Source organism: Acomys russatus, chromosome 15 (genome assembly GCF_903995435.1).
Source record: "Acomys russatus chromosome 15, mAcoRus1.1, whole genome shotgun sequence".
Lineage (NCBI taxonomy): Eukaryota > Metazoa > Chordata > Mammalia > Rodentia > Muridae > Acomys > Acomys russatus.
In genome coordinates, this window is record NC_067151.1 from 412,878 (window position 1) to 425,578 (window position 12,701).

At 37.5% G+C, this 12,701-nt stretch overlaps 2 protein-coding genes across 2 annotated transcripts in view; one reads left to right on the forward strand and one right to left on the reverse strand.

The window, feature by feature from the left end:
- Positions 1-12,701, forward strand: part of Hltf (helicase like transcription factor) — a 674,625-nt gene that overhangs the window by 243,052 nt on the left and 418,872 nt on the right. The gene's annotated exons all lie outside the window — the stretch shown is intronic.
- Positions 9,431-10,510, reverse strand: Agtr1 (angiotensin II receptor type 1). The gene has a single exon (XM_051156962.1). It carries the CDS (start codon positions 10,508-10,510, stop codon positions 9,431-9,433), a length of 1,080 nt encoding a protein of 359 aa, XP_051012919.1.

Sequence of the window (12,701 nt, forward strand, 5' to 3'; positions counted from 1 at the left end):
TGTCCATCTTGTTGATTTTCTCAAAGAACCAGTTCCTGGTTTTGTTGATTCTTTGAATTGTTCTCTTTGTTTCTAATTTATTAATTTCAGCCCTGAGTTTGATTATTTGCTTCCATCTACTACTCTTGGGTGTTTCTGCTTCTTTTTTTCCTAGGGATTCCAGATGTGTTGTCAAGTTGCCTATGTGAGATGTTTCTAATTTCTTTATGAAAGCACTTAGTGCTATGAGTTTTCCTCTTAGCACTGCTTTCAATGAGTCCCACAAATTTGCGTATGTTGTTCCTTCATTTTCATTGAATTTTAAGAAGTCCTTAATTTCTTTCTTTATCTTCCCTGGCTCAGTTGACATTAAGTAGAGTGTTGTTTAGTTTTTATGTGTGAGTAGGCTTTTTTGTTATTTCTTTTGTTGTTTAAGTACAGCTTTAGTCCACTGTGATCTGATACGATAAAAGATATTATTTCAATCTTCTTGTATCTGTTGGAGCTAGTTTTGTGACCTACTATATGATTAATTTTGGAGACGATTCCATGAGGTGCTGAGAAGAAGGCATAATCTTTTGTGTTTGGGTGAAAAGTTCTGTAGATATCTGTTATATCCATATGATTCATGAAATTGGTTAGTGTCATTATTTCTCGATTTAGTTTCTGTTTCATTTATCTATACTTTGGTGAAAGTAGAGTGTTGAAGTCTTCCACTATATTGTGTATGGGTCAATGTGTGGCGTAAGCTTTATTAATATTTCTTTTATAAATGTGGGTGCCCTCGTATTGGGAGTGTAGATGTTAAGAATTGTGATGTCATCTTGTTTGACTTTACCTTTGATGAGTATGAAGTGTCCTTCCTCATCTCTTTTTATTAATTTTGGTGAAAGTCTATTTTATTAGATATTAAAATGGCTACATCAGCTTGCTTCCTGTTTCCCCTTGTTAGAATACCTTTTTCCAGCCTTTTATTGTGAGGTAATGTCTTTCCTTGTGGCTGAGGTGTGTTTCTTGAATGCAGAAGAATGTTGGGTCTTGTTTATGCATCCATTCAGTTAGTCTGTGTCTTTTTATTGGAAAAATGGGACCATTTATGTTGAGAGATATTAATGACCAGTGACTGTTAAGAGATGGAGCTTGCAGAGGGCAGGGTGTAGCTCATTGCAAATGTGCCCTTTCAGGGGTTACCAGAAGTTATGGGGATGATGCCTAGACATCTTATCACAAACCTGTGGCCACAAACTTGTAGGGATGGAGGCTGAGCTTTGGACAGGAAGTAGGTTACACAGGGACAGGGTGGGCTCTCTACTGCTAGGTTTGTTGGATGGACAGTACAGGCTGGGAACTGTGGGTCGAGGGTTCTCACCTGGGGTCCTTGCTGGTTTCTAGGAATGCTGGTAGGGCTGTGGTCAGTAGATGGAGGATACAACTGGCAGGGCATAGTGAGTGGCTCACTGCTGCTCTGCTTGACTAAGGGCATACAGTACGCAGGAAGCTGGTGCATAGGGGTCTCAACTATCTTCCCACTGGTGGCCACAAGATTCTAGAGATGGAGGCTGAGCTCCAGATAGTGAATGTGGTGCACTGGGGATAAAACACTGCATTAACTCTTTTTTTGAAATGCTAGTAGAATTCTGCACTAAACCCATCAAACCCTAGACCCTTCTTGGTTGGGAGAGACATAACAAAGGCTTGTATCTTACTAGGAGTCAAACATATGTTTAAATTATTTACCTGATCTTGATTTAACTTTGGTAAGTGATGTGTATTGAATAAATTACCTATTTCTTCCAGGCTTTTCAATTTGATGGAATACAGGTTTTTAAAGTGTGTTCTTATGATTTTCTTGGATTCCTTAACATCTGTTGTTATGTCATACTTTTCATTCCTAAATTTTCAGTTTCCCTCTGATTTTTAGTTAACTTGTATAAGAGTTTGTCAATCTTATTGATTTTTCAAAGAATTAGTTCTTTGCTTCATTGCTTCTTTGTATTTTTCTACTTTATTAATTTCAGCCTCAAGTTTTATTTTTGGTTGTGAGCCTAGCCTTTAATGGCTGAGTAATCTCTCCAGCCCAAAGCCCCAAATTTTACTATTTCTTTTCATCTACTTCTTTTAGGTATGATTTTTCTTTTTGTACTAGAACTTTCAGGAGTACTTCTAAATTGCTTGTAGCATATCTCTTCATTTTTTAAAAATGTAGATCCTTAATGCCATCAACTTGCCTCTTAGAACACCTTTTATTATGTACCATGAATTTGGGCATGTTGTGTATTTATTTTAATTCAATTCTAAAAAGTATTTGATTTCCTTCTTAATTTCTGTCTGGATATATTTTCATTCAGTAATAAATTGTTCAGTTTCCATAAATTTGTAAGCCTTCTGTTTGTTCTGTTGTTGTTGATATCCAGCCTTAATTTGTAGTGGTCTCAGAGAATACATACTATTATTTTGATTTTCTTTTATTTATTGAGACTTGGTTTGTGTCTGAGTATGTGGTCCATTTTAGAGAAAGTTTCATGAGCTGCTGAGAAGCATAAATATGTATATACATGCTGAAATATTTTGTAAATACTGTTAAGACCATTTGCTTTATAATATCAGGTAACTCCACTACAACCTTTCTCTATTTAGTTCATGTTCATTTGAATCATTTGCCTATTGATAAGAGTCATATATTGAGTTATCCTACTACCAGTGTGTGAGAGATCATATTTGGCCACTGTCTTTGATGCATAGATGTTAGAATTTATATGTCCTCTTGGTGGATTTTTTTCTTGGATGATTATGTAGTGTCCTTACCTATCTCTTATGATTTTCTTTGGTTTGAAGTCTATTTTGTCAGAATTTAGAATGGCTTATTATTTGACAGATATGAGAATAGCACATTTCTTAATCCATTTGCTGGAATATCTTTTCATCCTTTCACCTAGAGGTGATGTCTATCCTTGACATTAAGATGTGTTTTGCATCTATTCTTTTATTCTGTGTTATTTTATTAGGGGATTGAAAGTACTGCTGTTGAGAGTTATCAATTAGCAGCATTTATTGATTCCTATTATTTTTGTTGTTGCTGTTGTTGTTGGTGTGCTTATGTGTTTCCCCTCTTTTGATTTGCTGGTCTAGACTCCCTGTGGGTTTTTTGTTGTTGTTATAGTTTACTTCTAGATTTAATTTTTCTTTCTAGCATCTTCTGTAGGGCTGGATTTGTAGATGGATATTTGCTTAAATTTTGTTTTATCGTGGAATGTCTTATTTTCCCATCTACAGTGATAGAAAGTTTTGCTGGGCTGGCATCTTGTGGGTAATGGTCATTCTAAGAGCCCCAAGCTCCCAGTAAGAGCTTCTCCATTCTGGCTATAAATTATCTTTCCCAGTAAGACTACTGGTAAGATCAAATAAAGGCCAGCTGCTCATGAGGCCACCCTGTTCTGGGAACAGCAGCTCTGAGAGCTGTTTGCTTGACTAACCAGACTTTTTACAACTTCTCCCTTTCTGGAACTTTTCTCCTTTCTGTGATTACAGCAGCTGTAAAGGTAGATAACTGCTGGAACATTTTACAGTTAGGTATCCATAGCAACCTCGCTTACTATCTTGTCTACATTTATCGCACCCCTCCATGTCCCCCTTCTTCTCCATTTCTAGGGTCTCCCATTGACTGTCTCGCAGATTGGGACAGCATCTGTGTTATCTTAGCTAGAGTCTGCAGCACATCTCTCCAGGTCTTTCTGAATTTTAGAGTCTCCACTGAGAAATCATGTGTAAATCCTAATAGGTCTTTCTTTATATGGTAGTTGGTCTTCTTTTTCCCTTGTAGATATTAATATTTCCTCAGCATTTTAATTATCATGTGTTGCGGGTACATTTTTCCTGGTCCAGTCTATCTGGTGTTCTGTATGCCTCTTATACATTCACAGACATCTCCTATTTTAGGCCAGCATTTTTTTCCTACGATTCTGATGAAAATGTTTTCTGTGATTTAGTCCTATGTTTCTTCTCCTTCCTCTATTCCCATTATTCCTAGATTTGGTCTTTTCATAGTGTCCCAGTTTTCCTAGATGTTTTTGTGCAAGGAGATTTTTAGACTTAATATTTTATTTTTTTGAGTTATTCTTCTACCACATCTTTAATGTCTGAGTATCTTCTATCCAGATCCTGTACTGTTGTTTGTAGTACTTGCCTCTGAGGTTCCTGTTTGAGTTTCTACATTTATTATTTCTAGATTTTCCTCAGCTTGAGTTTTCCTTTTTGTTTCTCTTTCCACTTTCATACCTTGAACTGCTTTATTGATTTCCTTCCACCGTCTGTGTTTTCAAAGACATATTTAAGGGATTAATCATTTCCTTTAAAGTATCTCTACCATATTTATAAAGACTATTTTACAACTTTTCCCCCTTGTGTTTCTGTTGGTTTAATCAGGGTCTGCTGTAGTAGGGTTGCCAGGCTCTAGTAAATACATATTGCCCTGGATGTTACTGATTGTGCTTTTATGCTGTTATCTGTTCATCTGGGATTGGGAACATTGTAATTCTAGGTGCCAATGTGTGTTTTGTCTTTGCTGGGTGGGGGATTTGTTCATTTGTGTCTGTTACCCTCTGTGATTCTCAGGAGAAGAGGCTTTGTGTTGTCTGGTAGGAAATTCTGAAGTCCTGATAGGTGTGGCCACTGGGAGTTTCTGGTAACATGTGTTTATCGGTATTGGAAACTTACATTTAAGAATGGGGATGGGCTAGATGGAGTGTACTTAGGATTGCCACAGAAGGGAGAAATGCAGGTTGTTACAACAGAATTTGCTTTTTCCACTAAGAATAAGGACAAAGAATGAGAAGAGGCCATAGTAGAAAGTCTGCTATACAGGTAGGTGTGAGCCTGGGGATTGAAATTGGGGCAATGGAGGGAAAGGTGTGGGTCTACCATTGGCCTTCTTGCTTTTTCTGTCAGTGTGCAAATATGATCCAGGAAGTACTTGCTGGAGTTGAGGACTGAGGTCAAGCACTGAACTGGGGAACAGGGTTTATGAAGTGGGGGAGATTTATGTGTTCCACTAGAAACAGATGCAGGAGTAGGGGATGTGAAAGCAGGTGTTCTGCTGCAGAAGAATGGATGGCACTGGGCTAGATATGAAAACAAGGAAGAGATAAAAGTCTCCTATTAGCCTACCATTTTACCAGAGCAATTTGCTAAAACTGAAAAAAGGGAGGCATGTAACATGTCTTCATACTTGTTAATATATGAGATAAGGGATTATATAACTATAATTGCCTTCAAGAAATTTTATCAAATATCAAAGCCAGTGGGTTATCAAACATGACCACTTGAGGCATAATAACAATTGAAAAAAAGATGTTGTAACATTGACTAGAAGGATCTTTCAAGTAGAAGTAAGTCTACCCTATAATTTGTGGTAAAATAGAATTTAATATTTGGAGGTGACTCTTTCTAAAATAAAAGAACATTGGCAAATGACAGGCAGCATATTAGAAAAATTTTAAATACTCCAATAAATATAACATGAGGCATATGTCACCACCTATTCAGAATTTAACTCTTTATGCAATGAGAAGGAACATAAGAGACTGCTGATGAAGGTTCTACCTGTGCATTTTTGGAGAAGAGTGTGTATCTAAGCCTTATGTAGACCTCTTGAACAGTTGAGGGGACCTCTAGTTTGAGGAATGATGCAATTACCAGATAGAAACACTATGTTACAGTATGTTCTTCAGATGCAGTTAAGTTCTCATAATTACATGTGGCCTGTGGATGTTTATAATAAACTAATTTCTGAGAAATTTTATAGATTTCTCATGTTATTGAATCAGTTGGTAATATTATAAATTGTTTTATATGTTTTATAAAACACTGAGTAATATTTGCAACTGTATGCTCTCTATAGTAATTTAAACTGTTAAAAATCAGAAATCTATCATAGTCATGTGTTTAGATGCTCATTTCAGTAAAACTTACAATATTGAAAGCAAAACAAAACAAACAAAACAAAGGGTTCCACATTGGTAATTACCCAATTACATGAAGGAATGTCTTTGTTTGATAAGAGTCAAATATTACAGTGCTTGAAGAAAAAATTATTAGGGTAAAAATGCAAGCATGCTATAAAAAAGTAAAGCTCTATGCATATTATGGTTCATGTAATAACTTGTGTGTACCTTTCCAAATGAGAAGATGACAGAGACAGTTTGCTACTAAGCTTTGCTCCTAGTATACTCAGGTAATCAATTTTATTCCTTCTCAAGTCTGATAGGGTTGAAGACCAGATAATTTAGTTTTACAAGTAAGCTTAGTTGTTTAGGGGTTAAGATCTTTTTAGGTCTAGATAGATGTTTTAGGTTGATAAGGATGAGGTATGATAAATATTGATTTACATTCAGAATTTTACACGCACCAAGTTAGAAAAGATGTTTTCTTCAAGGCTGTCAAATACAAATAGCCAAAGCACTATGAATGTAACATTGATATAATTCCTGATTGTGTTATGGTTCTTCTTGCCATAGGTAATTTATAGTATATATGTGTAACAATATAAATATATATGTAAAAAATAAATCACTTAATAAAAAACTTATGTATACATTAGCACAATATATCCAAAAGCAAATAGATTGAAAGGTTAAATGTCATCATTTTTAAAATATATTTTATTAATTTATTCATATTACATCTCAAGTGTTATCTCATCCCTTGTATCCTTCCATTCCTCCCTCCCATTTTCCCTTACTCCCCTCTCCTGTGACTGTGAATGAGGGGACCTCTTACCCCTGTATATGATCATAGGGTATCAAGTCTGTTCTTGGTAGCCTGCTATCCTCCTTTTGAGTGCCATCAGGCCTCCCCATCAACGGGATGTGGTCAAATATGGGGCACCAGAGTTTGTGTGAAAGTCAGATCCCACTCTCTACTCAATTGTGAAGAATGTTCTGTCCATTGGCTAGATCTGGGTAGGGGTTTGAAGTTTACTGCTGTATTTTCCTTGGCTAGTGCCATAGTTTTAGCAGTACTCCTGGGCCCAGATCCACCCATCATAATGTTCTTCTTGTAGATTTCTAGGACCCTCTGGATCCTTCTATTTTCCCATTCTCCCATAATTCTCTCACCTAGAGTCCCAATAGGATGTCCTCCCCTCTGTCCCACTTTCCTGGTAAGTGAAAATGTCATCATTTTTACATTGGGTCGCTGAATAAGACTTTTATTAGCTTATCATTTTCATATATTTTCTAAAATTTTCTATAGTGATCATGTATGTAATTAGACAAATCCAAGTATTAAAAATTTTAGTTATTATGCAGATATAAGTGAGTATATACCATTTGACTCTTTCTGCTTCTGGGTTAACCCAAGGGTCATGTCCCATGAAAGTCTTCACTTACCAGGAAACTAGGACAGAGGGGAGGACATCCTACTGGGACTCTAGATGAGAGACGCATGGGAGAATAGCAAAGTAGAAGGATCCAGAGGGTCCTAGAAACCTACAAGAAGAACATTATGATAGGCAGATTTGGGCCTAGGAGTCCCGCTCAAACTACGGCACCAGCCGAGGACAATACAGGCTCTAAACTTCAAACCCCTACCCAGATCTAGCCAATGGACAGGACGTTCTCCACAGTTGAGTGTAGAGTGGGGTCTGACTTTCACATGTACTCTGGTGCCTCATATTTGACCATGTCCCCTGGAGGGGGAGACCTGGTGGCACTCAGAGGAAGGATAGCAGGTTATCAAGAAGAGACTTGATACCCTATGAGCATATAAAGGGGGAGGAAGTCCCCCTTAGGCACAGTCATAGGGGAGGAGAGTAAGGGGAAAATGGGAGGGAGGGAAAAATGGGAGGATACAAGGGATGGGATAACCATTGAGATGTAACAAGAATAAATAAAAAAATACAAAAAAATTTTTAGTTAATATGATGTATTATTTTGTATTATAAATAGTGGATGCTTTTGCTGTTATACAGAATAACTTTGAAAATTTGAAAAGGATGTGTTTATTACATGTTATTTATTAGAATGAAGTATATTCTTCTATATCCTTTCAAAAGTAAGACTTAAAGATGTATAGCACCACTGAAGTGGTTCAGTAGGTAAAGATGCTTGCCTCCAAGTGTAGTGCCTGAAGTTGGATCCTGTTAACCCACATGGTAGATAGAAAGAACAGACTCCCAGAAGTTATCCTCTGACCTCCACATGTGTGCTGTGGTGTGTGTGCACCACAATAAATAAGTGTAATGATAATATATATATATGTATATGTACACACATATATATGTTTATACATATGTATACATATGTATATGTGTATATATGCCCAAATTAAGTTATAATTAAATCAAGCTTAAAATATCTTCAAGTTTATTCATGCTTTAATTTTTAATATCAGTATATATTTTAAGTAGAGAGATTAAATACATTATGATAATTTTGGAGGGGGGTTTGAGACTTGGTATCTCTGTATATCCTTGGCTGTCCTGGGACTCTCTGTAAACCAAGGTGGCCTTGAATAGAGAGATCTGCCTTCTTCTGCTTCCTGAGTACTTGGATTAAAGGCCTGTGCTACCACCCATTATGATAAAATTTTACTTCAAGATAAATGTAACTTTGTTTAACTTTAATCAAACAATAGCTTAGAGATACAGCTACACATATATACTTAGAATATATACACTTTTAGAATTGTAACACATATTTTATGATAACTCGGCTTAAGAAAGACTATACATTTCTTAGATATGAAATAAAACTGGTCCAACTAGGAAGACACAATTACCTGGGACAGAATCATAACTTTACAAGCAGTTTGGCTTTGGAATATGTTTGCAGTAATACTATTTGCAAGGTAAACTGTTTGTGCGCATTGTTTTGGCAGTGTAAATTCATAAGACATTCGCTGAACTTCACAAAAAGTTTTGAACCTTCAAGACTACTGTCTTGTAAATCTTAGCACAAAATGTGCAGTTGCAGGGACAATGGTGTCATAGTCACATAGTAGCTAAAGAGATGGAAAGCTTCCCCACCCTTTGGAAACTATTAACCTTCCATATCCTTTTTGTTTGTCTACATATCTAATACAATCTAAATGTCTTAATGTGGAAAGCAAAAGTAATAGAATTGAGAGGGGGACTGGAGACATTGCATTTCTGACAGCGTGTTTTTGTTTTCAAAATCAGTACAGTCACTCAATTTATGAAATCGTCCTTAGAGAAGTTATTATTCAGTCAATGAAAAAGGTGGTGAACATTGGCTTTGCTCTGACTTGCCCTAAAGAGAAAGAAAAGCATTTGCTTAGTGCTTTAAGAAGCATGAGCAGTCCACTGAAACTACTCTCTACTTCAGTCCTGAAAGGGGTGGGTGATGAATGTTCTTTTGGTAGTGAGCTGTCTAGCCAGATGTTTCTCTGGCTTCTGCTGTCAGAGCAACAAGTCACTAACAGGCTTTGAACTCCCTCACTCCACCTCAACACAAGATGCAGGGTTCTTGGCGAATGAGCTCATGTTATCTGAAGGGTGGTAGGAAATACTGCTCATTTTTGCTGACAAGCCTACATGGGACTCGGCCTTTGGGGGAATGAATTTCAGAAGCTGGAGGAAATATTTTTTAAATTTTTTCCCCAGAAAGCCATAAAACAAAGGATTCAGGCAATTGTTAAAATAAGCTATGCAGATGGTGATGGGCATGGCAGTGTCCACAATGTCAGCAATTTTACAATCATGGATGATGCCCAGTTGAATGAGCACATCCAGAAAAGTAAATATTTGGTGGGGACACCATGAAAAGAAAAAGAAAAGCACAATCGCCATAATGATCCTGAAGATGTCATCATTTCTTGTCTTGTTCTTTTGAATTTTATAAGCCTTCTTTAGGGCTTTCCAAATAAGAGTATAGCTGGTGAGAATGATAAGAAAAGGGAACATGAAGCCCAGGATGTTCTTTGTTAGGCCCATTCCAACGGGGAGTGTTGAGTTCTGAGATTCATAATGGAAAGCACAAACTGTGATATTGGTGTTCTCGATGAAAAACACATTTCGGTGTATGACAGCTGGCAAACTGGCCAAGCCAGCCAGCAGCCAGATGATGATGCAAGTGGCTTTGGCTACAAGCATCGTGCGGCGGAGGCGAGACTTCATTGGGTGGACAATAGCCAGGTAGCGATCAATGCTGAGACAGGTGAGCAAGAACACACTGGCATAGAGGTTGAAACTGACGCTGGCTGAAGCAATTTTGCATAGGTAATTGCCAAAGGGCCAGCGGTATTCCATAGCAGTATAGACTGCCCAGAGTGGCAGAGTCAACAAAAAGCATAAATCAGCCAGAGCAAGATTCAGAAGAAAAACACTGGCCACAGTATTGAGCTTCATGTAAAAGTAAATGACAATTACCACCAAGCTGTTTCCAAATATTCCCATTACAAAGATCATGCTGTAGAGAGCAGGGATCATGACAAATATGTAATTGTGCCTGCCAGCATTGGGGCAGTCATCTTGGATCCTTTTAATTCCATCTTCAGTAGAGGAGTTAAAGATCATGTTGCTCTTTTGGGGTGAATTGGACTCTGACTCTATTCAAAATGCACCTGGAGAAAATAAAGATTTTATTTGTAAAGTGTAAGTTCCTGTTGCAAATAAACAATTTTAATTCTTACTCACAGGTCTAATAATTCAACTTTTAGTCTTTGGAAAAAAATAATAAATTTGTGTAGGTTGGCAAGCCCTAGCCTCCAAGTTGATTGGTAACAATCTAAGTCTTAGAAAACACTACCAAACTATATTAGCTAATCTGAATGATTTGAGTGCGGTTCCTGATATAAACAGGGCTAGTTAACATATATTTAACATTAAAAATGTGATGTATACATACCTCATTCTTCAACCAATTTATTTCATCTCTTAATCTTTGCTTGGGTATAGAAGTCATTTGCATTCTCCCCTAAGCAGTGAGCTGCTGTTGGTAACTGACCATTTGGTCACTGTGGGATTAGATTTAAGAGCGGGGGGTGGGGGGTGGGGGATAGTAAGGAGTGTTCAATGTTTTGAGGAATAAAGTTCCTTCCATGATTTTTCAGGCTGCTTCATGATGAAACTGTTTGGTTTTAGTTCCCAACTCAGTCTACTAAAACACCTTTCTGGACTTTCATTCCTATTGGCCCTTTCTAGAGTTACTACCGAGGTTAGCTATTTAAATAATAGTTTGCTATTTGGGTAGGAGGGATTTTAAATGAACAGATTAGGCTAGGATTATTTCCAAGTCATGTCTGTAGTTAGGCCTGGAGAACAGGGGCAATTGTTTATGGTATTCAGATATTCAGGATCTTAGAATGGAATTCCAGAGACTTTTGTGGATATTTCTCTAACATTTCACATGATCAACACTTAATCTATTCATTTATGTGATTTTGAAAATCCACACATTATGTATGACGTAATTCCTTCCAGAAGTCCTGGGAGGAATGTCGAGATGCTATAAGACTAGCATGGCAGTGTGTGGAGCTGGAGTGCTCTTAGATGATGGTAGCCTGGCATGCCATGATATTAATTGCAGATATTCAGTTATGATGTCATAGTCTAATTCTTTTTTTTTTGAGTACTGAATTTTTTAATTAATTTATTAATTTATTCATATTACATCTCGATTGTTAGCTCTTCCCTTGTTTCCTCCTATTCCTACCTCCCTCCCACTTCCTCCCTTCTCCCCTCCCCATGTCTGTAATTGAGGGAGATCTCCTCCCCCTTTGTATGCTCTTAGAGTATCGAGTCTCTTCTTGGTATCTTGTTATCCTTCCTCTGAGTGCCGACAGGCCTCCCCATCCAGGGGATGTGGTCAAAAAATGAGCCCCAGAGTTCATGTGAGAGCCAGATCTCACTCTCCACTCACTGGTGGAGAATATCCTGTTCATCGGCTAGACTTTACTTACCAGGAAAGTGGGTCAGAGGAGAGGACATCTTATTGAGACTTTAGGTGAGAGTAGCATGGAAGAATGGGGAAATAGTAGGATCCACAGGGTCCTGGAAACCTACAAGAATTTTATGACAGGCAGATCTGGGTCCTGGGGTCCTCCTCAAACTAAGGCACCAGCCAAGGAGAATATAGGCAGTAAACTTCGAACCCCTACCAAGACCTAGCCGACAAACATAGTGCCCGTGGCTGTGTATTCCAGGAGTAAGAGATGCCCCAGGAAAGAATAGGAAAAGAAATATGATTTTATTATTCTTCCCAGTATAGTTGTGTTGGCATTTACACTCTTATCTATTAAAGTAAAAGCAGAGGTCTTCACTGCCTGGATTTGCCATAGTAACAGGCAGGAAGAGAAGGGAATGTCTTATATTTCCTGAATAGTTAAAGCTATTATGTCCCTTCAAGTGTCTAGTTCCACCCTTGTTATCTTTTCCTTCCTATACTCCATGTGTCATATTTTCTGTGAAATCTTTATAACTTTTCCAAGTAGTTTTGGAACTTTGGAAATGTGATTTGACACTTTAATCATCTTGACATATCCTCCTCATTTGACAGATGAAGTTCCCATGACCAAGAGTGGAAAATTCTTGAGTAAATGGCAAGTGGCCTGGATGTTTTGCATTTACAAGCTTAGGACTACTTTCTGTGAGAGTCATCAGTCCCAATTTATATTCTTGCTTGCTCATGGAGTCTCACGGAAAAATACAGTGTCAAGTTGGTAGTATTGATAAGAAAATGAAAACATCAGGCAGAAAAACCATAGAA

Coding starts and splice junctions, on each gene's coding strand:
- Agtr1 (XM_051156962.1), bottom strand. CDS start 10,510: ATGATCTTTAACTCCTCTACTGAAGATGGAATTAAAAGGATCCAAGAT.